This window comes from Lepidochelys kempii, chromosome 10 (assembly GCF_965140285.1).
Source record: "Lepidochelys kempii isolate rLepKem1 chromosome 10, rLepKem1.hap1, whole genome shotgun sequence".
NCBI lineage: Eukaryota > Metazoa > Chordata > Testudines > Cheloniidae > Lepidochelys > Lepidochelys kempii.
This window is the reverse complement of record NC_136389.1, coordinates 33,151,655-33,178,916: the sequence shown is the minus strand read 5'-3', so window position 1 is coordinate 33,178,916 and position 27,262 is coordinate 33,151,655. Positions and strand designations below refer to the sequence as shown.

The 27,262-nt window shown below is 47.3% G+C and overlaps 1 protein-coding gene and 1 long non-coding RNA gene across 5 annotated transcripts in view; one reads left to right on the top strand and one right to left on the bottom strand.

Annotated features, from left to right (window-relative positions):
• The window catches only part of SLX4 (SLX4 structure-specific endonuclease subunit), a 39,961-nt gene extending 12,699 nt beyond the window's left edge, over window positions 1-27,262 (top strand). For 2 of the 4 annotated variants that reach the window (XM_073362751.2, XM_073362752.2), the window contains 13 exons: window positions 462-710; window positions 2,515-2,692; window positions 3,572-3,787; window positions 5,098-5,315; window positions 6,320-6,633; window positions 8,275-8,497; window positions 10,811-10,899; window positions 14,247-14,393; window positions 16,542-16,711; window positions 18,351-20,860; window positions 22,350-22,452; window positions 22,749-23,249; window positions 23,934-27,261. In XM_073362751.2, the coding sequence (XP_073218852.2) occupies window positions 462-710; window positions 2,515-2,692; window positions 3,572-3,787; window positions 5,098-5,315; window positions 6,320-6,633; window positions 8,275-8,497; window positions 10,811-10,899; window positions 14,247-14,393; window positions 16,542-16,711; window positions 18,351-20,860; window positions 22,350-22,452; window positions 22,749-23,249; window positions 23,934-24,267 (5,252 nt within the window). In that variant the 3' untranslated portion in view covers window positions 24,268-27,261. Of the gene's footprint in view, window positions 1-461; window positions 711-2,514; window positions 2,693-3,312; window positions 3,788-5,097; window positions 5,316-6,319; window positions 6,634-8,274; window positions 8,498-10,810; window positions 10,900-14,246; window positions 14,394-16,541; window positions 16,712-18,350; window positions 20,861-22,349; window positions 22,453-22,748; window positions 23,250-23,933 lie in introns of those variants that run through there. The other 2 variants (XM_073362753.2, XM_073362754.2) reach the window with 2 other exon arrangements.
• Window positions 2,190-6,772, bottom strand: LOC140918419 (uncharacterized). Its single transcript, XR_012161181.2, has 3 exons — window positions 6,617-6,772; window positions 4,890-5,227; window positions 2,190-4,025 (listed from the first exon to the last, which is right to left on the bottom strand). It is a non-coding gene; the product is annotated as an uncharacterized LOC140918419 (long non-coding RNA).

Here is a 27,262-nt window from a genome sequence, read left to right as displayed (position 1 = left end):
TTGGAAGTCAGATCCTAGAGTGCTGGTTGGGAGTTGGTGTGGCCCAATGGATAGCACATGGACTGGAATTCAGGAGATCTGAGTCCTATTCCCAGCTCTGCAACTGACCTGCTGCATGACCTGGGGCCAGACATGTCACTGCTCAGTGCCTCAGTTTCCACATCTGTAAAATGAGGTTGACGACACTGACCTCCTTGGTAAAGCACTTGGAGATCTACTGATGATAAGTGCTGTAGAAGAGCTAGGTATGATTATTGTTATGGGGTGAAACTCAGTAGCTAAGCAGATTGTGCATCCAGTCCACTCAGAATCAGCATACTCCAAAATCAAGAATCTCTCAGGCTGCTGTAAAAGGAGGCTTCTCTGAAAAACCTCTCATCTGGCCTGTTAGCTGGGTGTTTAATGCAGATTTGCAAAGCCCCAGATGGGACAGTTATTAGGACTGCTTTTTTCCCCACCAGGCAGTGGCAAGCGCAGATCATCCTTTGCTGCTGCTGCAGAACCAGCAACCTCCACCTCATCCCCTGCAAAGATGCACCAGATCTCAGGAACCAGGCTGCGGGTAGCAGAGCTGGTGCTGGAGAGGATGCAGCAGTTTAAGAGAGTGGAACCAAAACAACTGAAACACACCCTGGGCAGCATCTTGCCAGAGACAGTAACAGATGGAAACATCCCTGATGTGAGCCAGGAGAACCACCAGCCAGGAAATGGTATATGTCTCTTGCAATCTATCCTAAACATACAGGGACTGTTGTCTAGTGGTTAGAGTGCCAGACTGGGAGTCAGCTTCAGGAGTCCTGGATTTTATTTCCAGCTCTGCCACTGGCTCATTATGTGGCCTTGGATAAATCCGTTAATCTCTGTGTGTCTCACTTTCCCCATCTGTAAAATGAGGCCAACAATACCTGCCTCACAGGGCTGTTGTGTGGCTTAGTTAATGTCTGTAACAGGCTTTTAGATCCTAAAGGGGATGATGATCTAAGTATCCTGTTTGAAATAAATTTCTTGGAAGCACAGATTCAAATCCCAACAGGATCAGTTCACTCTTTCGTCCTTCCAGTGTAACAATAATGATAACAGCTAACTCTTATATAGAGCTTTCATCAGTAGATCTCAAAGCATTTTTTCAAGGAGGTCCATATCATTGTAGATAAACTGAATCTTTGAAAACTAAGGTCATCTTGGCTCTGTGTGGACATTAAAAATCTCCTTGGCCTTCATGTAAGAGCCATGGTTTGCCCTAGTGACCCTAGCCAAAGTTCCCCATCTCCTCCAGTGGTGCAAATAGAATTCATTTCTCACTAATACGTTGCACCAGCTAAAGGGGGGGGACATGTGACCTGCACATGTGACCTGCCCCCAGCCCAGACCCCTGCGCTCTCTCTCTCTCCATGATTCATCCCACGTTACCTTGGGGAGGGGTGGGGGGGCCCTGTCCTCCTTCTGCTGCGCCACAGACTTCTGAACTAGAGAGCTCTCCAGAACCGCAGCAGCGAAAGCCGCAGAACGTGGGGCCACTGGGCAGCCCCCCGCCAGCAGCTCTTCCAGCGTGGCTGAACCGCCCCCAGGCCTTCCACGCAGCCGTTCCTCCTGAGTCCTGTCTGGGGTCTGTACAGCAGCTCTGCTGGAGGGCAAGGCTCGGGGGGTAAGGCTGGGTCGGAACAGCCATGTCAGAGGAGCTGCCAGCTTGGAGTTCTGCTCCTTTTGCCACTGCTGTTCCCGGGAGAGCCCTGAATGGCAGGGCTCTCCTGGGAACTGCAGTGGCAAAAGGAGCCCTGGCAGCCCCACACCAGCAGCTCCTCTGGTGCGGCTGTACCGTCCCCAGCCCTGTCCTTTACAGACCCCGGAGAGGAGAAACAGGCATGTAGCTACGTGCAAGGGCTGGGGGCGGTATAGCCGTGCCAGAGGAGCTGCACATTCTGCTCCTTTTGCCACTGACCTTCCTGGGAGAGCCCTGCAGTTTAGGGCTCTCCCGGGAACCGCAGCGGCGAAAGGAGTGGAACGTTGGTCCCACGCCGGCAGGTCCTCTGGCACGGCAGTACCCATACCGCCCTCAGCCCTGCCCTCTGGCAGGACTGCCTACAGCCCCAGACAGGAGACACTAGACAAAGGTGTGTGGAGCAGGGTGGTGTTACAGGTGGGGATGATACAGCCGCGCCAGAGGAGCTGCCCTACTTTCTGCTCCTTCTCTGTCTTTCTGGTACAGCGTACCAGCTATAAATATCTTACTGGCAGACTGGACCAGACCGCCCTCCTTGCACCACTGCTCGCTTCTGCTGTATTGTATAGTGGTGTGCTGATTGCCACCATCCACCCCAGAAGTGGCTGCATTTCAGCGATGCTGGGTGTGTAGTTTGCAATGCACTTTGAGACCCTTTAGAATGAAAGGTGCTAGAGAAAGTTCACATTTTCTTTTTAAGTATCCAATTCAATAAACTAACTGAATATAACAGGTTCAAGCCTTTTATAAAAATGCTTAGTGCTGTCTCTGAGAAGATCTTTCCTTCACCCTAGTGACCACTCCGGATCTGCCTGCGAAGGAGCCAGATGTTGCCCTGGCAGTGGCCCTCCAGCAGGAGCTCAAAGAAGAAGTACCTGGAAGTCTGGAAGAGGCAGGCTTATTTTTTTGTCAGATCTGTCAGAAGGACCTCTCAGCCATGAATGCAACACGACGGGAGCAGCATGTTAACAGGTGAAAGGCCAGTGTTTATTATTGCCCTCTCTCCCCTGGGCTCCTAGACTAGAGACTCAGCCAGCCTAACTACTGTAGAAAAGGATAAAAGCTGAGGTTGTGTCAGAGTAATTTTAACGTTGAAGATGTAAGTAAATATAACCTGTTGTGAGGGTCACAGCGTGGACTGAATTCTTTGTCCTGTAGCACAAAGTTGTTTTGTTCAATAGGAACTAATTATTCCTGGCTATAGGTGGTGTTTCTTTGAGGGAGCTCACAATGCAACTAGGCAGCTTCAGTATTTTGGATACCAATAAAGGATTTATTACTAGAATTGGTCTGATACTACTGAGCTGGGTGTGTGCAGGCGTGGGTTCATTAACATCTGGAGCAGAGATTCCCCCATCATGCAGTGCTTCCCTGCTTTTCTGGTCCCACAGTTCAGTGCTGTTCTTGCCTTGGAATCTCTGTTCTCCATTCTGTATGCTAACTAATGGAGGTGCCTCCCTGTCCCATCTTTGATGCAGATGAGGCTGGGGGAGTTTCCTTAATCCTGTCACCCTTGTCCCAGGGGTTTAGGTGTGTCTTCCACTGCCTTTTCATTGCTTTTTGTAAATCTTTCTTCTGATCGGCTTTGGTTCAAGCTGAGGGGGTGGGGGTAGAGGGAGGAGGTCTTTTGTGAATCAGACAGGCTGGATACTGTACCCTGGTTCCCCAAGAACACAGAGCTGCTAGGTAACAGTGTATAATATGTAACACACACTTCTTTAGGGAGTGTTGCTTTGGTTGTTTCAGGCATTAGAGCTGATTACTCCAGTTCTTCTTTAATGTGGTTTAAAAGTGTTAGTGTGAGCAGAGTTTAAAATACTTTTAAGAGCAAACTCTACTGTTTTCCTGCAGGTGTCTGGATGAGATGGAGAAGTCACAGGCACCCTCTTCCAGCAACCCACAGATCCCTGAGTGCCCCATCTGTGGGAAGCAGTTCCATACACCCAAAAGCCGAGCCAGTCACTTGAAACGCTGTGCTGTCAAGATGGAGGTCCCTCCGCAGTTGCTTCTCCAGGCAGTGCAATCACAGGCATTGGCCCTGAGTGATGGGCTCCCTGTAACACCCAGGTGAGCTGGAGCAAATAAGCGATGCTAATAGCATCCTTTTGATTGAGAGAAGCACTAACTCCATGTCCATGAAACCAGTTTGTAGAGCCAGGGTAAGTGCACACACTGTGTGGGCTCTGAAACCAGGAGGAATCGGACAGGAGCCAGCTTCAGCACCGTAGTTGAAGAAAGCTGCAGTTCAGTTGGTGAGAGCACAGTAGGGCAACCAAGATGATCAATAGGGTGGAGGGGCTAATGGCTAAGAAGAGAGGGGCAAAACAGGGATTAGTCTTGCATTGACTTGGCTGAGGTGTTTACACTAGCTGAGGTAATTATGAAAATTAAACTGAATGGTCCATTGGAGTTTATTAGACAGACTGGAGCTTAGGAACATTTTGTACCTAGACATGAAGAGGGAATACGCATAAGAATTGGATGTATAAAAATTTATTCTGAGAATGGGGGCTAGGTGGAACAGACTTTTCTCTGAGCAAGTGCCTCAAGTAGTGTCTATATAGTAAATCAAACACTGGCTGACTACTAAATTCAATACGCGGAAAGTCTGTTAGTCCCATTGGGTTGGGGAGAAGCTGATTCCTGTCCCCCCAGCCAAGTTGGAAATGGCAGAGCACTTTTTGGTGTTTGGGCTTTTTGCCCCACATTGACTTGTTTTTTGCTGTTCTATGGCACCAAGTTTTAAAGGATGTGGGACTTAAAAGGCAGAATTGCAAACACAAGATTCCAGAAGCAGCTGTGAAGCACTTACAGCCAGCTTCTGGTACTGTGTAACACGCTTCTATGTTTTGCTTCAGTGGCGTCCTCCCTGCCCTTCTCTTAACCTCCTAGATAGTGAAATTGAGGTTTCCCATGCCTGGGTGATTTTCTTTCTAAGAGGATAGTCCTAATGATCATCCTTAAAAAGGGCAGATCAGTCAATTAGAAACCGAATCAGGTTTCCAGTCTGCATCATAGAATCATAGAATATCAGGATTGGAAGGGACCTCAGGAGATCATCTAGTACAACCTCCTGCTCAAGCAGGACCAATCCCCAATTTTTGCCCCAGATCCCTAAATGGCCCCCTCAAGGATTGAACTCACAATTCTCGGTTTAAGTGCCACTTACCCTTTCAAACAGTCTCCAGATTGCTCTAAGGGTCCACAGATGATGATAAATGCTTCCCTCTGTTCAAGAGTAGTTTACTGTGAATGTTTTCCCCTTATCCTGGAAATGGGAATCTACCTAAGTGATTAGAACAGCTGATGTGGAGTGCTCCTTGTCTCTGATCCAGTTGCAGTTAACTTGTGTGTCATGCTGCATTCTTACATTTCAGCAATCAGCTAGGTAGGTCAAAGCGAAAAGGCTCCTCCAAAGAGAAGGAGTCAAAGAAAAAGCAGAAGACATCCAAGGTGGAGACCACCGATGAGGATCTTCTGGTTGCCATGGCAATGTCACGATCTCTGCTGGAGCAAATAAGGCAGGAGGAAGCAAAATCGGTAACAAGCATTAAACTGGAGAGTGCTTTGCAGATCAAGTGGAAGCCTGGAGCAGGTACCTATTGAAGTGTTTTAGTGTCAGTGGCTGGCAGTGTTTTTAGAGCAATGTAACACAGTATATCCTGGATTAAAACCTAAGTGGTTTGTACGTATGACAACCCTGCTTATATCTCATGTCAGTTTCTAACGCAATATATAATTCCTACACAAAACTTAGTTAAAAGGGATTCCTGGTCGTCAGTGAGTTTCAGTGGAGTCCCCTTGTAGTCTTACACTTTCTTTCTGTTGTTGGGAGTTTTGAAATTTGTAGACTTTTTTTTTTGTACAGTGTAGAAATGAACAGCTAAGGGGTCACTCCATTTTTCCACTGCCACGTCCTCTGCATTACTCGTTATCATCCAACCTGAATCACGCTGCTCACCCAACCTTACCTGCGCTCCATGTTGCGGCTGTGATGGACATGTGATGGAGAATGGATAGTGGGGGTTGCATGCCTTGCTTATGCTTCATGCAATAAATATTTTGAAAGAAAGCAAGTTGTCTGGAAAATAAGGAGGGTGAAGATACTCTTCAGGAGTGTGCTCTAATTCTTAGCATCATCCTGCCAAGGCTCCAGTTACTGAGCTCACAGCTGCGTTGGGGAATGCAGAAGAGCCTGGCAGTGGAGAAAGCAAGCTAGTAAGGCACAGAGATTGGTGAACGGCAGTTGTGTGGAGTTGGGGACCTGGTGTTGGGCATCTAGTCACAAAGAGACAGTGACAGTGGCTGCAAGATGCTGCGCTGTTTTCCTGCGGCAGGGACAGGCAACCAAAAGCTGCATTGGCATCTTGCCATGAACCTGGAAGATGCCCATAACTTCAGTAAAATAGAGAGATTGCATATGATGAAAGTGGGAGCTGTAGTTTCAAGGGGGTTGTTGCTCTGTATTAAAAATGAAGGCAGCTGCAGGTGTTGTGGAGCTCTGTGAGCCCCATTTGGCCTGTGAGCTGCAATTCATGTTCCCTGTCTTCAGCTCTCAGAGGAGCTTGCATGTTCTATTCTACACTTTTTTTTTTATAGAGAAAAAAAGGCGTAAGAACACCCCCCTCACTCCTCCTCCATTGTTACTTCAAGATCCAGAGACAGCCCATAAACGGATCCAAAACCGGATGGCCATGCTATTAACAGAGGAGGTGGAGTTCCCGAGCACCCCTCCGCTCCCTGCCAGCAGGATTTTGGAGGAGGAGCCTAGGAAGGCAGCCTGGCTTCTATCTTTGCCCAAAGAACAGCGCTGCATTTTGTGGGAGTATAGTACTTTGACGGGACCCTGTGTCCCAGAGTCCTTCTATGCAGTGGGATTAACCCCTCCTATTTTACCTTGGAAACCTGTGCAGGTGAGGAATCCTTCTGTTCTTTCCTCTATTACTTATTCTCACCAGTGGCTTGTCCCTTCCACCTTCTTTCTTTCACACTTGCAGTTGTGCTCCTTTGCTCTGGGGCCCTGCCGCCCTCCTGAGTCTGCACACTCATTGGCACTGCGTGTTTACCCTTCCAGTTTCCACCACTGCCCTCTTGTGGTCTGACTGTGTACATCTGCTTTTAGAACTGAAAGCAAAGGAACCTGCCCGTCTGTTTAGAGTCTCTTTCTTTTACATTTCAGAAAAAGAAGCTGTGCAGTGATAGAGGGTAATTAGATAAGGAAATCTTAACCAGTCATTTTGACCCCAGTTTAGGTGTATGTTTGCCTCCTGCATTGCTGCGGCCCAGAGAGTTCCTGGTTCTTTGATTGGCTCTGGCATGCTCACCACCTGCTATATCTATTTCCTAATCCATATACAGTACTTGACTAGATAGGAATTAAGTTGCACCTGTGTTTTGAGGACATTTGTTAGTATTCCATACAAAGAGTATGGCCCAAGTAAATTAAGGTTGCAAAGTGAAGCATTCAAACATCAGGCTTTGCCAAATCTGAGGTTGCTCGTGCAAACTTAACTCTGTCCCCTCGTGCATATGCTTTATGGTACACTCTTTAATTACACAATCACAGACTGTTTTTTTCACAGATCTCCCGCCTCTTTCATTGCACTTCATTCAGTGTAAACATTGATAGGACTCCTTCAGAGTTCTGTCTTTTTTCACACTTACTCTCCAAGAGGGAAAATTTCCCTTTGCTGCCTTCCTTATTCATGGACACCAGAAGAATAGTTGGACATTCTTTTTGAAAACAAGAAATGTGGTGTGCATGTGCAAGGACCTTGTTTCAACTCTTATAATTTGGTTAAATCCCAGCAGCTTTTCAGTTGGTGACTCAAAGGCCCACATCTGACCTAAGAGCTACTTCTGTGCCAGATTTCAAGTGTCTAATGATGAGGCACTAGAGCTGTTCAAAAACAGGTTACAAACCATTTTAAATAATGGCAAGAGTGTATTTTTCCCTCATAATTTTCATTCTCTGAAATGGCTGAGCCATTTTCATTGAAATAGCAGGGGAGACCCAAACACCACAAAACCTAAAGGAGAGACCAAACCTGGAAAATTTCAGCCCAGAAGGTAAAAGTTCTAAGTTATAAGTAACTGCAAAAAGACCCTTCAGAATGGAGCCATTGGCTGCCTTAGCCATAGCTGTCGCCATGAGCTCCAGCCATAATGAAATGTTCAGCTGTTAGAGTGGGACTACTTCTACCATCCATCCTCCCTCCTTAGCAGCTGCTGTCACACAGGTACACTCCCAGGGAAACCCCTCTTCTCACATTCTCCATTGCAGTCAGCTTGCTTCTGATGGTGGTTTGAGTTCTCTTATCTCCATAGACCTCTCCGTATGCAAAGAAAATTTGCCTCTGTAGGTAGCAACGGCATCTGGGGACTGTTTAACCTTTACACTAGGGCTTTAAAACTGAACTAGAGTGTAGTCCAGCCACTGAGTGATTCCCAAGCGTATGAACACACAAGACAGGAACCAGTTCTTTCTGTCTGTCTGTCATAAGTCAGGGACTATTTTGCCATCAGTGAGATCTGACCAACCACAACTATCTCAGCAGTTACAGACCAGCAGCAATCATCCTGATCCTGCTTCTTTGGGACTTGGAAACAGAACTTCTGATGATCCCCAGGCAGACCCTGATGAAGAGCAGCAGTTTCTGTCTTGCAGCCAGAAGGATGTTCAGACTCTGGAGGACCTGGTGGAGCTGGCTGGAGAAGGACTTACTCTCACGCAGTGGAACATTGACGTTGACCACACTGGGGCAGTGAAGCAACTGAGTAAGTTCTGGCAGCCCTGTGAACTGATCCCTCAAATCACATCAGCTAAGTAGAACTGGGCCTGGTCAAAACTTGGATAGCAGAGGCTTGACCAGAGGCTGCAGGAAATAATAAAGGTGATTCAGTAGGTGGCACTTTTCCCACAGAATCATGAATGTGCCAAGCATGGTGTATGGGGCACTGTTCTGCGGCAGGTGCGAGCCTGGGAGACTGTCAACGTGACACTTTTTAAACTGACTTATTTTTCATACATCCCAGTTTGTATACAGTCCCTTTTAAACAGCATATCCTGAGTTTTATTTTTACAATGCCTTAAAAAGTGTTTTTCTGCTCTTCAGCTGATGCCCAGGAGGGTCTTTTGGACACATCTAAGAGCAATGCTAAAAATACCTGGCCCAGCCCTCCTCACCTCCCCCTTTTCTTTCCATGCACACCCCTCCCTGCTCATGTCTGTTGGCGGACACTGGCAGCACGCTCTTCCAGAGTCCACGGAAGGCCGTGATGTTTGTAAGCTTCTCCCAAAACAGAGCACAGTAGTGGTGTCATGCTGGAATGTGAGCCAGGAATTGCAACTGACCATCAGCAAAATAGTGAGGCTGACCATACACAAGGGAACTGTAACAGAAAACAGAATATTTCTTTCCCTCTCATCTCACAGTTATAGTCCCCTAAGGCAGTGGTCTCCAAAGTGGGGTGCGCAAGACGATCAATTGGGGGGCGCAGCAGGAGGAGCACCACTGGAGGGGGAAAAAAAAAGGGTGGGGGGGTGGCCCTGAGTCCCCTGGCCCGTGGAGGAGCAGGGCCAACCACACAGCCAGTGGGTGGAAAGAAGCGGCACTTCCCCCTTCAAAGCCAGCTGGAGAGAAGTGGCACTTTGAAGGGGAAGGCGCCTCTTCTCTCCAGCCGCTGGCTGCACGGCTGCCCCTGAGTCCTCTGGCCCGTGCTCTCAGGGCCACATTCTGAAAGGGGCTTTAGAGCTGCAGGCCAGGACTGTGGGTCCCCGAGAGCCCTGAAGCCCCTAAAGCCCCTGTGTTCTGGGTGGCCCTGCCTGCTGGGGGGGACGGGGGGGGACGGGGAGGAGCTCGCAGAATCTTGGCCATGGGGGTGGTGCTGCGCTGCACAGAGCCACCTGCACACCCCCCACACCCCTGCTCTGCACTTCCTGCCTGCCCCAGCCCTGAGCCTCCTCCCGCACCCCCACCCTGAGAGCCCCCCCACACCCTAACTCCCTCCCAGACCCCGCACCCCATCCTGAGTGCCTGCTGTATCACAAAGTGTTAAACCAAGGTTTTCAAAAATAATAAAGCACATTCAATCACATTGCTCTCACTAAAAATATTATTATTAATAATAACTTTTTTAGTGAGAGCAAAAAGGTTTTTTGTACTGTTAATAAATAAAATTAAAAATTATTTTAAAAATATTGTTTATTTCATCTTTATCTCATCGTTTTTTAATGTCTGTTTTTTGTGTGTTTTATTATTTACACAATATATTAGTACAGTAGTACATGTATATAATTTATACATAAATAAATATACATAGATTGGGGGTGCGTGCTCAAAAATTTTTTACTGATGGGGTGCATGATCAAAATCGTTTGGAGACCGCTGCCCTAAGGTTTTACTTAGAACAACAGCAGGTGCCAGATTTTCAGAGGGTGAAGTGATTTTCAAGTTGACAGTGGCCCTTGAAAACTGAGGATCTGGCCACTTGTCAGGAATGGTTATATTATGTATTTCCTGTGTCCCTATAAAGGAGAACTCAGTTAATAAATTGTGCCATCTCTGCATTTTCAACTGGGTGTAGTATTCTTCACTTCCTGTTGTGTAGCACTGCTGGGCATGTTAAACTGCAGCCATTGTCCATTTTGGAGGGGACTTCACTTTGCTAGTGATTGAAGTAATTCTCATGCATATATGTATTTTGGCTTGAGCCCTCTGAGATGAAAGGCATTAAATAGATGCTAATGAACTTGTACCAGTTTCTCCAGACTTAGGTTTCTTCCGCCACTCCCCGTTTTGTTCTGCACACCACACTTTGAAACCCCAGTCTCAGATTCACTCAGGATCCATGGTAGGTGGGTGCCGCCCACAGCCGAATGGGATTCAGACATCAGCAGCCCAGCCCAGAGGCTCACTGTTAAGTAAGGGAGAGGGAGGCTGACATGTCAGGACTAGTTCACGTGTGAGTGGGGGGCATCACAAGTTTGGGGTATCTGTCAAAGCACAGGTGCCATTAGGAATGTTTACGTTGCAGCTTGTCTTGCACAGAGGTTGTGTTTGAGTTTTGATTTGTATTTTCTTCCTTGAGGAGGAGAATCAGTGGCCAGCGACATTCCACTTAGTGGCTTTGTCCCTCCATCCAAGGTGAAAATGTGTCAGAGCGGCAGCCTTCACACAGTAAGGACTGAGCCTTGTTTAGTTCTTCTTATTTTTTTTTGTATTTTTACTGTTGTGTATTTCAGGGGTTGAAGGGCAGTGAAGCATACATATTAATTCATGTAAGAGCAGAAATACCTAGAGAGTGACACAAAATACATCCCTGTCTGTAGAAAAGGAAGAGGTGCCCTGAGGTCCCATCCTTCTGTGGTAGGGATCATCAGAAAAGGCAGCTGATGTCAACACACCCAGTGTCTCACTAATGCCCACAAAGAGGCCTGTGTATGTGACCAAGACTTTGTCCTACAGGGAAATGGAAAGATCTAAACTATGAGAACATTAGGTAAATATCCAGGTGATTTGTGTAAAGACAAGTGCCTTGTGTACAGGAGGTAATGCACTTAGTTTCTAAGCTTTTCAGGGCAGAAAACCATGTCTTCTTATCTGTCTATCCAGCACCTAGTTATATAAATAAAAATAAAGAGATGGGTTCCTACAGAGTCAGGCTGATTTACACTGAACTCACGCCATCTGGCATAAGAAGCTGCAGATGGGATGGAATGCTGGGAGATCTATGGATGATAAGCACTTTGTAAGAGCTCAGCACTATTATTACTCTCCAAGAAAATCTTTCTGTGGTACCCTGAGTCCGTAGGTGAACACATTTCAGAGAAGATAGCTGGATGGGTCGAAGTGTCCTTTGAGAGCTGCGGCCTGCCAGATTCTGCACTCCCACATGGTGCGCAGTGGTATGCAATCCCCAGGGGGTTTCCCATCAAGCCTGTAATGCTTCATCGATCACATTTAACCCCAGATGCAGGGACCTTGCCCTGCAGAATCATACTCAAGTTCCCACACTTGCAGTATATGTATAATTTTGTAGAGGTTTCTAATTCTTATCTTTGTTATCAAGATCATCCACTTTATGTAGTGGAAATTTGTTATCCTTTATTTATCTGGTGCACATGTCATGGCGTCTTGTGGATTTTCAGGCCAGATATATTTTGAATCCTTGAGGATGAAGACTTTTGTTTTTGGCTGATAGCATTAAGAGACTTCTGAAAGGAGTCCAGTCTCTTAGGGGTCAGTGGTAAGCTCTGGCATGTAATCTGTTGCGGGTTTGGGAGCCCCACTTCTCAGCCTGAGGTTCTCGCTGCAGAAACTCCAGCAGAAGTTCCAGTCTGAGACTGTGATCCTTTGGGGCGATCAAAAAATCCTTGAAGATCCAGTTCTCTATGTGCCCGGAATTAGAGCAAAGACAGAGGAGCTCAGGCTTCCTCACACTGCTCAGCCTCTGTGCCTCACGCCAGAGCCTTTTCTGTTTTATGCGGCAGTTCAGTTCTGTGGCATATTGCAGAACTTGGCCTTGCTGTTGATGCTGCTAGGAGCAGTGTGTGGGTTCTGTGATGTGAACAGCTGTCCACTCAGAACTGGATTGAGACCCAGCCACTCACTTTTGCCAGGCTACTGTACAGCCAGGAGAAGGTTTCTAGTGTGAATTCATTTCCCTTTTCCTCATTCATGATTTTAGCTGCAGCAGGAGAGCCGATCTTGGCTCCCTGCCCGGAATGTGGCACCAGTGTGTTTGGTTCGATGGCATTGTAAGGGAACATCTTGCCAAGAATAAGACAGCGAGAAACATCTGATTGGTTTCCAGCCTCTGCTTCCTGTCTTCCCCCTTCCTCCACGTTGCTGCCCAGACCCATGAAGCCTTCTCTAGCCAACCTAGCAAGTCCAGGAAGACTGTTTAGGATGTGCACTGATAGTTCAGTACTATGTAGTATCAGCCGCCCATGAGCACGTACTGTGTCAAATCAAATGTTGGTTTCCACAGTCCGCTGCAGAATACAGAAACTGCTAAAATAAATTAAAGAGCTGTGTTGTTGCAGATGGAGCTGCATCTCGCGCAGATGTCTATAGGAATAACATTGGCAGTTCCTCAAGCTACTACAGGTTAAAAATGTACCCGGTCTGTGACCAGTGCTTCAAGTGTAAGCTGATTCCTAGTTGGGTGGGGGAAGCCCCTCCAGTGTACAACTGACAAGATGAGGATTTTCACTTTCCTTCAAAGAACAGGCGGTGTCTGGTGGCCAGATATCAGACTAGTTGGATTCAGTCTCTTAAAGATCTGACTATCTGGGGCAGTTCCAAAGCTCCTAAAGGAGAAATGGACCATACGCTGTTTTCTTTTCCTTTGAATTTCATGCTAGTGAAAAGCACTGGTTTGGCAGCCTGGGTACTGAAATTCTCTAGCCTCAGAACAGGTGCAGCACAGGAGGTGGCAGGGCAAGTTTCCCTCACGTGATGCCCTGGCAGTGTGCCCCAGTCCTGACCCGGGGCACCATCACAAGCCATGTGAGGGAACTCAGTCTCCATGTCTGCCCTCTTCAGCCTGCCAGCGAGGGACCCTATTTCTGCTAATAGTAGGGGTGTTTTTAATGACAAGTGAGTAGGATTTTCAAAAGTGCCTGAGTGACTGGACAAACGCCTAAGGTCACTTAAGCACTTTTGAAAATCCCACCCAGTGTACCTATCCATTGGGAAACGGAGTGAGAACACAAGCCATGGAACACCCAGTTAGATGGTGACATCGCTCAGCTCAGATCAGTGTGAGCCAGACTACAATGAACTAGAGAAGAAAAGGCTCTGTATCCCATGATGCAGTCCCTGAGTCTTCCACTTTCCTTTGTGCCCTTTCCCATTATTCTGCATTCAGTTAAAATAATTCCAGGTAGACATTGCAACCAGAGAGGTGCTATAAATTAGCATGCTGATGTCGCTTGGGAAGGCCCTGTGTTGATATGCTTGTTGCATTGGTTGGGGATAGGTGCACCTCATGGCATGACTTTGTTTCTAGCTGCAGTACCAGTCAGAACAATTTCAGAAGTCTGCTCCAGCCTCACCTCCCAAGTTTGGCTTAGATGCTGAGTACATCCCAGTGAGCACTGCTTACCCACACTGCAGTCAGCCTGTGGGTCAAATTCTCTGCTGGAGTAAATGCAGCTGTTTGCCGCTATGTCTGCAGAGAATTTGGCCCAGTGTGTTTAAGGCCAGTTAAACTGAAGTCTCACTAAAATTGTCCTGTCTGCCAGAACAGGCAGGGTAACAAAGCTCAGCAGGAGGCATGACTCCAACTGCAGGGTAGTAACTCCGAAGGGAAAGCTTGATACTAGTTGCTTCTGAAATTCATTATTGTTGGCTTAGAAGTGAAATTTAATCGAGGACATGAATCATCACAAGGGGGAAAGCTAAATCCATCCAAACCTGGGCCCAGAGTACAGCAGCACTGACAAATTGGGTTATCCCCTCTGCCTTTGTTAGGGAAATGAATTACAGCGTTTTTCTCTCTCCTTCCTTCTTTGTTCTAGTCCTCACTCAGGTCGCTGGCTGTCGATTTCAGTGGAATGGTCAACAACCCCCATCTAAGTGATGTCCAGTTCCAGGTAGACAGTGGGGAAGTCCTTTATGCTCATATGTTTGTGCTTTATGCACGGTGCCCACAGCTGACTGAAGTCGTAAGTATGGCTGGAGGTGTTTGCTTTTGCATTTGTTTGCTGTGCTGCCTTCCTCTTCCTTCTGGCAGTGCTGCTGTCTCTGGGCGCAGCTGCCATGCGGTACTCTCCTCCTAACTAGGAGGGGATTGGCTCCAGTCTCTACAGAGAGTACTGCTTCAGAGTCAGGAGCAGGTGCTAAAGCCTGGTGCAGAAGACACTTCTGACCCAGCTGTGAATTGCAGCCACCCGCCCCTCCCCGCAGGCAGGTAGCAAGAGTCCTGTGGTGTTGTCAAAGAGAGTGCGTGGCAGTTTGCTTGAAGGAGTGAGGGGGATGGTAGACGCAGCAATCTGCCAGCAGTTTATATGGGAGGGTATCTATCTAACTATATGTTTGCCCTCTGGATTTCCATAGCCTCCCACCCCACACAAGCCTAGGCTAGTGTGTCCTGATGGGTACATCTGTCATGCCCTTCTCCTAGAGCTGAGCTTGGGTGACACATGAAATCCAGGGACTAGACTGTGGAGAGTCTAGCTATGCCTGTGCGTGACCTTTATGAGGGTCGGTCTCCACCCGTCCCCCAGAGTAGAAACCATTTCCCTGTACAAGGCCTCTCCTCCCACAGTTGCCATTGCGCTAACAGTGCTGAACAGAACTTCTCACCAAGGACAGTGAAATGCTCCTCACGCTCCCCAGCAGGGTGTGCAGTCGAGCAGCCCACAATACATCCTCAATAGCATCCCACCAGTGCAGTGTGACGGGCCCTGAGTCTAGGATCTGAACCCTAGGTCGTAGTACCAAGAGCTGCCACCAGCATCTGAACACATTTTGAGTTTCCTTAAATGTTGTTAACTCAGAGGCACCTGTACGCCCTGAGACCCCTTTGTAAATGGAGTTAGGAGACTGAGGTCATGGTTTAGCCCCATGCACACTCCCAACATCACTGATCCATAGCCCAACCCTGCAACCCTTTCTTACCTGAGTAGTCCTCATTAATTACTTGTGTGCATAGGAACTACTTGTGTGCATAATGGTTGTAGGATCCGTCCCCTACGTGATGTGTTTAATCCCTTCTGTGTGGATCGTTTCCCTTTTCTGCAGTGTGGTGTTTTCCATTTAGTCTCTCTGTTGGCCAGGGGCGTGTTGTAAGAGCCAGGTCTTGCAATTTTCAGAGATCTTGAGCCACCGGGAGTTAACAGAGGAATCAGAAGCAACTGGGAGCCTGTGTTTTCTGTTTGGCTATTTCTACACTTGGAGTTGGGGGATTGATTCCCAGCTTGCATAGGCAAACTCATGCTAGCTCTTGAGGAGCTAGTGCACTAAATATAGTAGTGTAGTCATAGTACCGTGGGTGGTGGTGAGCAGCAGCACGGCTAGCGGCCAAGAGTACAAGTCTGTGGGGTCTGAGAGGGTTTTTACTCGGGCAGCTGGCCCATGCTTCCACTCACTGCTACCCTTGCTACTGCAACTACACTGCTGTTTTAGCATGCTAGCTCAATAAGAGCTAGCGTGAGTATTTCTGCACAAGCTGGGAATCACAGCCCTAGCTCTAAGTGTTAGATGTAGCTTTTGGGTGACATTCAGTACCATAAGAGAGAATCTCAGATACTGCAGTAGATGCTAGGGGTGGACAGGGTGGAAGCATCCCAGCAAGAGAGGGGAGCAGGGTGGATCCATGTGGGTGCAGCGGGTATGATTCAGGTTGCGAAGGATATGGGAAAAGCTGATCAGTCCCTCCTTTCTGTGCTGTCCCATAACTGGAAAGCAAGAGGCTGCTCAATGCAACCCATGATTGGTAAATTTAGAACCAATCCAAGGAAACTTTTCTTTATCCAGCATATAGTCAGCCTATGCAGTTCACTGCTCTGGAAGGTACTGGATTTAGAAAGGGGCTGGATAAGGTTATGACTGATGTGTGGCAGTTATACAGAAGGATCATATGGCTGTAGGGGTTAGGAGGAACACTCCCCCGCCCCCATAAAGAGCATTGCGTCTTTGACTTTTTTAGCTTTCCTCTGAAGTCTCAGGTACTGACTACTGCCAGAGTCCAGATGAGGATTTGGTGGATGAAAGGTCTGATCTGCTGTGGGCATTCTGGGGCTGATCCCCCTGCGCCCCTCTCTTGCTGACAAATGACCCTGCTTTGGCTGTTTGATTCTTTTCACTCTCAGGTTCACGGTGAAGGTTTCTTAGTGGAAGAGGATGGGAATTTGCAGACCCGTCGAGTGCTGCTGAGTGAAGTGACGGTCGAGGCAGCCCGTGCATTTCTGCAGTACCTTTATGCAGCTGATACCAGTATCCCTGCCGAGGTGCTCTCTGATGTGGGAGCTCTTGCCATCAGGTGTGTATGCTGCTGTCTAGTCACTTACACAGTGAGATTTATTTAGGGTCCCAGCCTGGGAATTTACACCCAAGTTTCTGCAGAGGTGACTCCCCCAGGCTGCATTGGTTTAGGTGAAGTCCTTTCAGTTCAGATGGTCAGTGTTTTACAGTTTTCCTGCACACATCTAGCCTGCCATCTTCATTCCTGGCCTGAGTGGCTACAACTAACTTTTTAGTTCTCTGTGTACGTTTCCAGTGTGACCATTGTCACAAAAGTGTCACTCCCCTCATCTTCCCACTGGGTGTATCTGCCAAGTTACACCTGTCAGCACAGGCCCATTATAGTCTGGGGGAGAACAAGCCATTCCATTCTGTCCCAAGTGTCCTCAGCAGCATTTGATTCCATGGTCTCTGTTGTTGCTGCTGGTGGCGATCTAATAATAGTTAGAGAACCTCAGATGAAAGACATACTAAGCACTTCACTAAGTATAGTTAGTTAATCCCCAGAAGACCTGCTGAGAGAAGATCAATACTGTGTGTAACACTACCTTGCGCTATCAGCCTTACTGTCATTTCGTGACTCTAAGTGCACTTCAGAAATAATCCTTAAAAAACAGACAGATTCAAGGGATTCTGTCAACTTAAAAATCACCCCTCTGAAAATGTGGACCTGTTAGTTTTACAATTAACACCTAATGACTCGGAGTGAAAGAAGTGAAAGAAAAACATATTCTATATTTTCTGTGCATTCATGGTACTTTCCTCCGTACCAACAACTAGTCAGTCAGTTTCCCCTGACGTTTGTATATTCCTTCGAAGTAGTGAGACAGAAACAGATTTTTAAAAACGGGAAAAAAGTATGATTCTAAAACCACAAAAATGGACACAGGGAAGGTGTAAAACTTGACCTTTTGACTGAGTAAATTTCAAATTGATTGTGTCCCGCTAAGGAAACTGCATCTAATTTGCAAGGACACATTCACAAACCAGGCCCTAGTTCTTATGCCTAGTGAGCGGCAGGAGAGATAGGTGGAAACAGAGCAGACTGTGGGTTGGAGTTGCAATGTAGCTACAGCAAGGCTGATGAGTTTGCATGGATGTTGTATGTCCGATCGATGGAATGTATCAAGCATATTTTCTAAGCCTATCAGTTTGACTGAGGCTCTGTCCTTGATACCTGACCTTCTGCCCCTTTTTGCAGTGTGGCAAATTTAGACCCTTGAGAGCATTAAATGTTCTCTGCTTTGGGGGGTGCTATACTGAGCCTACTAGCTTCTCTTTCAGGGAGAAGCTGCTCAGACATCAGAGCCTTCTTAGCAAAGGAGTCCATGATGGAGGCAGAAACACAAGAAGTGTAATCATAATGGTCCTGCTCCTTGGGAGGGCTCTTGGTTTGCCTCTTGATTTTGTCTGCGGTGCTAGGAATTTTAATTCCAGCCATGTAAAGTCTTTTACCTTTAAATATAAGCTTTAAGGAGTGGGACTAGTGCTTTCGGGTATCAGCTGGGAAAGGGGATTCTGAATAATAAAGTTAGGTTTGAGCTGATGCACCTAATGGAAATGAGACACATGATTCTTGTAAGGAAATCTGCTGAGGATGCTGGTGAACCAGCTAACTGGTGGAGGAAAAACAATAACTTTCCATTGTATCATTGCAGGTTTGGTGTGAGTGAACTGATTTCTATATGTGGAAACAGCCCTGGGGAGAAGGAGGAGCATGCTGGGGTAGACTCAGGAGATGAACTTTTCTCCGTGGGGGAAGAAGAGAATTGTGAGAACAGAGCTGAGAACTTCCAGGAGCTCTTGAGGTCAATGTGGATAGATGAAGATGAGGAAGAAGTAGCTTTGCTGAAACCTGAAGACCAGGAAGAGGAAGACAATGAGAAAGTGGATGAGCAGGAACTGGAGGAAATTTATGAGTTTGTTGCCACTCAGCGAAAGACTGTTCGAGATGAAGCAGAGGTGGAGGAAGGCACAGGCAGATGCACTTACAGTGAAACAGAGGAGGCCCAAAATGTGAACCGACAGACTGAGGATGAAGAGGTGGTGGTGTGTGAATCTCCCTCAACAAGCAGCAAGATTAAAGAATGGAAGGAAAATTTTGGCCTGGGAAGATCCAGCTGTGAATCACCTGGGCAAGAAAAGAAAATCCTAGGTATAAGTAGGAGTGAGAACATGAGCATTACACGAATTGCGCCTGTGCACTTGCAGGGTAAGCCTTGTGAGTGTGGTGACGTTTCGGCTTCCCATGGTGGAGCCTCTGATGAAAGAGAGGGCTGTCGGAGAATGCCCAAAGTAGTGAAGGTTTCTAGATTCTCTCAGATTTCACAAGGTGAAGAAGAGGATGATGCCTGGGAAAAACTGTTCCCTAGTTGCCAACACAATGATGCTGACCTCAGTAAAAGTTATGATCCCATGTTTTCCGCAACCCAAGGGGAACGTTGTGAGCCTTCTCCACTAAATGAAGCCAACAAAGAGTCAGGAGAGATTTCCAGTGGAACACCTGTTGAGGTTAATAATCCACCTGTTCACCATCAGTCACAGAAAGACCTCCTGTCAGTTAGGAGTGATTTGTGTAGCAGTCCTCTTATCAACCCTTCCTCACCAGTTTTGCCAGCTGTTGGTTCATCACCTATGTCTCCAGAATCAAATAGGACATTTTCCAGAGTATCCACAGAAATTTCTCCTGTATCAGCACCAAAGCAAAAGCAAAATAAAGGACTCTTTCAGTCTGATGGTGCATCCTTCCAAAAAGCCAGCGAACGGAATGATGATTCAGGACTTGAGAAGATCATAAAGAACACACTTTCTCCAGCAAAGTCTCCCTGCATTGATTTAAAAAAGCAAAAACATGTCCCAACTTGCTCATCGTTGGTCCTCACAACTCAGAATACTGCTTCTCATGTGAACCAAGAGGCTGAAGTTATTCTTTTGCTGGATTCTGATGAAGAAATGGAGTTAGAACAAATGAAGGAGAAATCAGATTCTGAACCTTCCCTGAGGGAAATGGAAATCTCCAGGCGATTGGATTGTAACTGTAAGAAAGTGGAGCAAGAGCACGAGGTACCAAACTCTGGACCTGTTTCAGTTGCTGACATTGCAATACACCAGAGACCATTTCAAGTGTCACTAGGAAGTCAAGACAAGGTGCACAGTGAGAATGCTGTAAAGCTGTCAGGAAAGATGTCTCTTAACAACCAGGTTGGGACCTGTATTGATAGCAGACTGAATTTGAGCCATGAGGAGAGCTCTAACATGGACACCTCATGGTTGGTGCCAGACACACCTCTTCTTACCAGAAGCAGGAACTGCTCAACACAGACCCAGGCAACAAGTTTGAGTTGTTTCAGGAGTCAAGGGTCTAAGCACAGGACTAAAGCTTTATTGGTAAATAATAGTGACCATAAACAAGCTGGGGAAGCTATGAAGATTCCAGAGATAACTTCAGATCTGTTACTTGCAACTTCCTCACAAAAACATTTGCTTACAGAGTACTCCTCAGTCAGCAAAAAAACCTCTCCTGGAAGCCCTTTAGGTCACTTTTGGAAGGATTCTCTGCGAGTTTCTCCAGCTCCACTCTCACCTGCCTGTGTTCGTGTGAAAGAGAAGTCTTCAGAAAACCTGTCTTCACCCAAACAAGGCCTTCCATGCCGTGAGCTGTCTTTGGAGAATAAAACAGACATTAGTGTGGTTGAGGTAGAGGACAGTGAGGAGGAAAAGGAGGTGGCTCTGCTCCATTCAAGTGGCAGCTTCCTGCTTGGTGATGAGCCACCAATTCCAGTTGATGACGACTGCTGGAGTGTCGAACATCTGTCACCAATCAAAGATAACAACAAGGTGCTTGAGGGGGTGGACTGGGCAAATACCAGCAGTCTCATCCACGGAGAAAGTGGCTTTCAGCACGACCAATGGAAGAGTCCAACCAGAGCCCTGGAAATTACAGGTAGCACTCCTCTTCGAGGAAATCCTGTTGGTAATAGAAAGACCTTGCTCTGTCATGAAGAGAGTCCTATTGAGGCACATTCTTCAGTGAGCAATAGGCTACGTTTTTTGAACTCGAAAGTCTGTGATGAGTGGGATGAAGATGAAGTCCCCGAGATTCTTCCTCTCACACAGAGGGTGTCAGCTGCAGCAGCTGCCCAGAATACCCAGCCCCTAAAGACTCCTGGTAAGTACTTGTATGAATCCTAGAAACATTGCAATGAATTGTGCTGTTTTCATTTGAACTTGTCACTCTGTCTGTAGTTCACCTTGTTGTGTTCAGGTGGTTCGCCTGCTGGTCTGACATGATTTTCAAGGCCAGGTGCCAAAGAGGTAGTGTCACCTTCACAGTTCCTCGTTGCTAGGTAGGGGGTTCCACCTGACACTCAGTATTATTGGAATAGAAAAAGTGTTTTTGTGTTTCATTCACATTGTTTGTTTCATGAGTCCCATTCCTCAGGGAGGTTTCTGCAGTGAGCGATATCAAGGTCACAATACAGGTGGGTTTTTTATCTAAATCCTACTGGATGCTTGGCTGCTGTGGGTATGGTTTGGTATCAGTATGATCCTTACTGTTCAAACACTGTGTGACCCTTCCGTTAACAGCACGTGAGGCCTTCAGACCAGCTACTTTGTCAGTAGAGCAGTTGCAGTTGTCTTTCTTTTTACGCATATGAATGTGGCACTCAAGAAATTGGGAGATTTATAGCACTGGCAAGCACTAGGCAGCCTGCAGATGGGCGTCATGCAAGCTTTCCTTTAAAGCTCAGACAGTGCCCCTCAGTCCTGACCTGCAGCCCCAGTTCTGGGCCCCTTCCCAGAGGCTCTCATAATACACCCAAATCTTGACCTGTGAATGGGGAAATAGTATGAACTATGGATATGAGCGGGAGGTTGGGCTCTTCCCATCTCTGACACCGACTCACTGTGTGATTTGGGCAGCAACTTCACATCTCTGTGCTTCAGCTTAAATATCTATACACGTGACCTGACACTTGCCTCTCTGCATTGCTGGAGAGCTTATTTGATTACAGTTTTTAAATCTCTGTAGACTGATGTAGCTCCTTCTGTCCAGGATCTCATAGTGTTAATTAGTCATGCTATTTTGGGTGATAGTTTCACAGTAAGGGATTAGGAAGTGGCCAACAAACTAATTTTGCTTTAGACCCAGCTCAGTGTTCTAGACCAAACTCTACTCTCCAGAGAGGTAAGACCCATTTGTTTACCTCTGGAACAACAGCCCCTCTCCTCTGAATTTCACCCTCCTGTGCTACAGACTTGGCTCATGCCAGCCGTGGTCTCTTTACAAAGTTCAATAACACAACCTTTTGTTAACTGGCAAAAGGTGCCTGTCCTTACTGCATAGGGACTTTGGGTCCAAAATTTGTCCTTTCTTTTAAATTAAACTGTTTTCTTAGGTAAAGTGAGTAAAAATAAAACAATAAAAGGCCGACTTGAGTCCACCAAAACCTCCCCCAAAATTTTCACAGCTCTGTCTAAAATGAACATAAGATAGCTGGTAAAGGGCTGTGGGATCTTTTGGGGGAAAATGATGCCCTAGATATTACTATTATGTGTCTTTGTATTATCTCTCACAAAGACTAGAAATCATCAGCCAGTCCCAGGACCCTCCATGTTGATATATTTATTCTCATTGTAATTTCATTTTGCTGCAGACCCGGCCTGTCACAAGAGAAACCAGCCCCCCAGAGTTCCCATAACACCAGTACCAGCTTACTCCATCATGGAGACCCCAGAGCTGAAGAAGGAACTAAACAGGTTAGTGTTGCCTCCATTAGCACCTTGGAGAGCAAGGCCAGTTTCTTAATGTGCAGATATCTGCAGGGAAGTAGCTTGACAGAGAAGCCCCTTTTCAGCAAGAGAGAAACATTTGATGGCATTCCAGTAAATGTTGCTTGAGACCCAGTTAGTAGTGATGGCTGGACTGCAGACTTCATGTGGGACTGGAGCCTTCAATTCCTCCACCCATGCTGCGACGCCACAAAGATGGGGCGTCACCACATCAGCCTAAGTTTACCATACTGCTTAACTAAAGTGTCACCTTTGTATTTTAGATTTGGAGTCCGTCCTCTCCCAAAACGGCAGATGGTGTTAAAGTTGAAGGAGATATTCCAGTATACTCATCAGATCATGTCCTCTGACTCGGAGGATGAGATCCCATCCTCCCAACCACCCTTACGGAAAGCCACTGCCAAGCACCCCAGCCAACCCCAACCGGACTTGATTGAACTGAGAGAAGAGAATTCCAAGGCCTCCAGTGTAGGGGGCGAGCAGCAGCTGGGGGTTTCGGTCCCTCCCCTGCCAGTTCTGGGCAGTGGTGATGCTGACAGCTCAACGGGCCCCTCTACAACAGGCTATCTGAGGACTAAGAAAACAGCTGAAACTAAAGGCCACCCAGGAGGAGCCAGAGGGCTAAAGGGAGCTACTTTATCTCCAGCTACATCTCCAGTTAAAGATTCTCTGGTGGGCAGTGCTGATGGACAGGTCCTCTCAGCATCTCAGGAGTCTGCAGCTGCTTCAGCAGCTGGAAGTGACAACTCCTTTGGGTCACAGAGGTAAGGGACTGAAACCGCAAGGAAAACCTCATTACCGGTGTGGTCCAGGGGCGTGGGGGAGACACCTCAGCTCTCCTGCAAAGTTGAGAAGCCCTGTCCTTTGTCCTTGGCTTAGGTCACCCACATATCCTTTTTGGGGGGGGTTTCAGTTTAATTCCTAGTGATCTCTTGTCAATCACAAAACCGTAGTTTGGCATATCTGATATTCTGAGCTTGGTAAAGGCCCACGCCTGGGATGTCTGGGCTCTGTAGGTCAAAAGTGAGAAGCACTGGCAGAGCTGAATGGAGGCCCAGAACTGGAATAGCAGGGGTCCCTGCTGGTCACAGGAGGTGCGGTAACAGAGCTGTGCATAAGGAGTCCAAGAGTAGAATAGAAGCAGGTAGTGCTAGTCAGGTGTGAGGAGCACCAGCACAGCTATGTATGAGGGGGCCAAGCCTGGAATAGCGGGAGATGCTGCCGGTAAAGCAGGAGGGGTATTGGCAGAGCTGAGAATGGAAGTTCACTGAACGCTTGCCCACGCTGCCTGTCCCATCAGACAGTTATTTTCATGAGACCTAAAATGTTAGAGAATTCATAGCACTAGGGAGGGCCACACAAGGGCGTTTAATCTATAACTCCACCATGTTCCCTGTTGGTCCATGATCATTGGCATTTAATTGATCTCTCCTCTCTCTCATTTTCAGTTCTTCTTCCAATGAGTTTGAGACAGGTGTGCTTACATCTGAAGAGGACGAGGAGTTCCCAGCATCTCAGGCTGCAGCCCGAGAGGCAGATAAGCTGGAGGCAGTGAGACGCTACATCCATTCAAACCCCGGCCTGTACCAGAAGATCCTCCTTTACCAGCCCTTTGAGCTGACTGGGCTGCAGGCAGAGCTGAAGCAGAATGGCATTAAGATTGCGCTGGGAAAACTGCTGGACTTTTTGGACGCTCACTGTATCACCTTTACCACGGCTGGGGCACGGAAAGAGAAGCAGCAGCAACGTGGGGGCAAGAAAAAGGGATGCAAACGATACTGACTGGAGCCTCCTCTCCCTTCCCTGCTGCCTTGGTGCATTCACACTTCCCCACTGCAGGCTCTAAAACTCTTCCCCTTGTTCCGTGTCAGAGCTTCTTCAAGAATTGCTCTTCTGTTTTGCTACTAAACATTCTCCCTGCCCCGGTAGAATCTGCTGCACACATGTGCTTATGCTGCTGGTTTTTCAGTCAGAACATTGCTCCCGGACGTGCTCGAATGGCTTGGAACTGTGAGGGAAGCATCTGTCCCCAGTCACTCTGCTTTAGAGGTGCAGAGACCCTACATGCTTTCAGCACTATCCATCCCACTCCCTGCTGAAAGAGTGCCTGCCGGATCTCTGGACACCAAGGCCACTACCAGTTATGCTGGAGTTTCAGCATACGGTTAATATGATCCCTCTGCCTGTTTTCCTAGTTCTTTAGCCATCAGTTTCCTTTTGCCTTTTCTGTCATCTTTTCCCCTTCCATTCCACTTTCTTTTATCTGTCCTCCTCTGCCTTTTCCTGTTCAGTTGTTTCCTCTCCTCTTGTCCTCCCCTCTTGCCTTCCTCTTTTCAAATAGATTTTATTTCAGCCTTGCTTCTAACTGCTGCTTCTAGAGGCAGAACTTCTTCTAAGTGCCTGACAGAGGGTGCTACTCCCAAGCTCCTCACTGAGTGCATCAGTGTTGGAACATAAGGTCCTGCCTGAATGGTAAGAGTTCCATAGGCCGTGCTGGCCGTGGAAGGAAGCAGGTCAAATCCCCCTGGATTGTTCTGTCCTAGAATAGAAACAGACCTGCCTACCTCACCACACTAGCAGGAAACAAGTCACTTTGCCCTGATGTGTAAAGCAGTGAGAACAGCCAGATGTTCAGGTTTGTCTTTGGGACCACATTGTTTTTTCAGTCTGTTTATTCAGTTTGAGATTTCACTCTACAGATTGAGGGGTAGGGACAGGGAGTGTTGTGGTGGTAACATTGTCTAGTGGGTAGTTCAGGAGACCTAGCTTCTGTTCCTGGCTCACTTTGTGATTTTTGGCAAGTGGACTCAAATTTTGGTTGCTTCATTTGTTGTGTGCCTAACAGTGGACACTTAGGGCTTGGTTTTTCAGCAAATACTGAGCACCAGCAGATCCCACTGACTTCAGTTGATGGTACCGGGTATTGAGCACCTCTGAAATTGTCCACTGGTGTTTGATGTTGGGCACCCAAAATGAATGGCTGCTTTGAAAGTCTGAGCCTTAATTTCTCTGTGCTTCACCTGTAGAAGAGGGGAATGAGGGCTGCCCACCTTTGGAAAGCATTTTGAATGGCTCAGAATGGAAGAAAGTGATACAGAAATGCAGAATGTTACTTACTGTATTGAAAGGTAACTTACTGGTAACAGCTGTGTTGTGGAGAATGCAAGGAAGAGATACTGTTTACATACAATCTACAAACACTCTTATTCTACAGATTTGAGATGGGTACCAGGAGTCCTGCAGCCCTCTTATATTTAATACAGTGATAAGGACCTCAGAGGCTACAGGTCCCAAGATGCAGTGGTGTGTTTTGACTGCTTGGACTGAGGTAGAGCATTGCGTACTGGAATCTGTAGGGCTAGACCTCTTTGTTAAAGATACTGTCGACTCTATTTTCTGAGAACTACAAGTCGTACTGGAACTCCTGTCAAGTTGCCATGTGGCCTGGGCTTGGACAATTTCCACTGCTACCCCCCCCCCCCTGTTTTTTTAAAGGAGACCCCCACAGTTCTGTTGCAGTGACCACTGGACACCTTCAGAGCCTCGTACTCATTCCTCACCTAACCACACCTTGCTACATAATCTAGTTTCCAAACTGGACTGCTGCCAGGTGCTTTGCTAAATTTGCAACAGGGAAATCGTGGATCCTAGAGAATTGACTTCTGTTTATTTAATCTTCAGAGATGTGCTGACTCTTTCCAGCCTTGGGAGTTGTGAATTGATGATGGCCTCACTTTGTAAAAAAAAGAAGCCAAGCTCCTCAAAACCAGTGTTGGTATTTCTGTAGCATAAGAATGTCTGTTTTTTTTAAATTTTTGATACAGTATAGTGTGTTTTTTATTGGATGTACATTATGTGCAATAAAAATTGTAAGAACCTTCAGCTGTAAACTTTGTTAACAGGTAGAATCAAGTAAAAGGCTTGTAGGCAATTTATTGTTTAAAATCTTGGGCCCAGCCTTGGAGCTGCAGGGGCATCCCAGCAACTAGTGTGCCTCTCATGCTGGCTAAAGATCCTGACAAGGAGTTGGAGGAAGAGGGAGGAGTCAGGTTACTGAGGGGAGCAGGAGGCTGGAGAGCTGCTGCAGCACCAAATGGGAGTCTGGCCTTGTTATATGGAGAGGACTGAGGAAGGCAAGCAAATCCATCTGATACGGGGAGCCAAGGGCAGGGCTGGAGAAGGAGTCTCCATCTGCCAGGATCAGAGGCAATGCTAGGAAAAACTGCGGGAGGAATCCAATCTGCTGGGCACTGAAAGTGGGTTGGTGGTAGGTGGAACTGGAGGAGGGGAGGCCGGAAGTGGAGTGCCCAGCTGCTGGACGCTCATGGACCCCAGGCATTTCTGTGAGTCACGGTGGCTGTGCACCAGGTTGACTGCTGCAGCCAGTTTGATGCTCTGGAGCTGCTACTACATCTCCATCTCCCTGGCTCTTCCTTCTCTTCAGGCACCCCACCTCTCCTCCCTCTTCCTCCACTCTCATGTATCCTCTCTCCTCCTTCACCCTGTCAAAGCCCTGCACAGGGTGAGATGGGAAGGGAGGTGAAGAGGACACATACAGCTGCGGTGTGACTTAGAAATTAGCCATTCAGATGTGCACATCATTGACCTGGCCCCCACGTCAGCTGATTTATTACCCTTGTCCTCCCTCCTCTGGTTTGGTCAGGTACTGGGACGGGCTGAGACTCTTATTTCTTCATCATGTAAGGCTCACAGGGCCTCCTTCCCCACATGCCTGCTAACTGCTCAGCTCTATGCCAACAGAAAGGGAAAGGCAGCT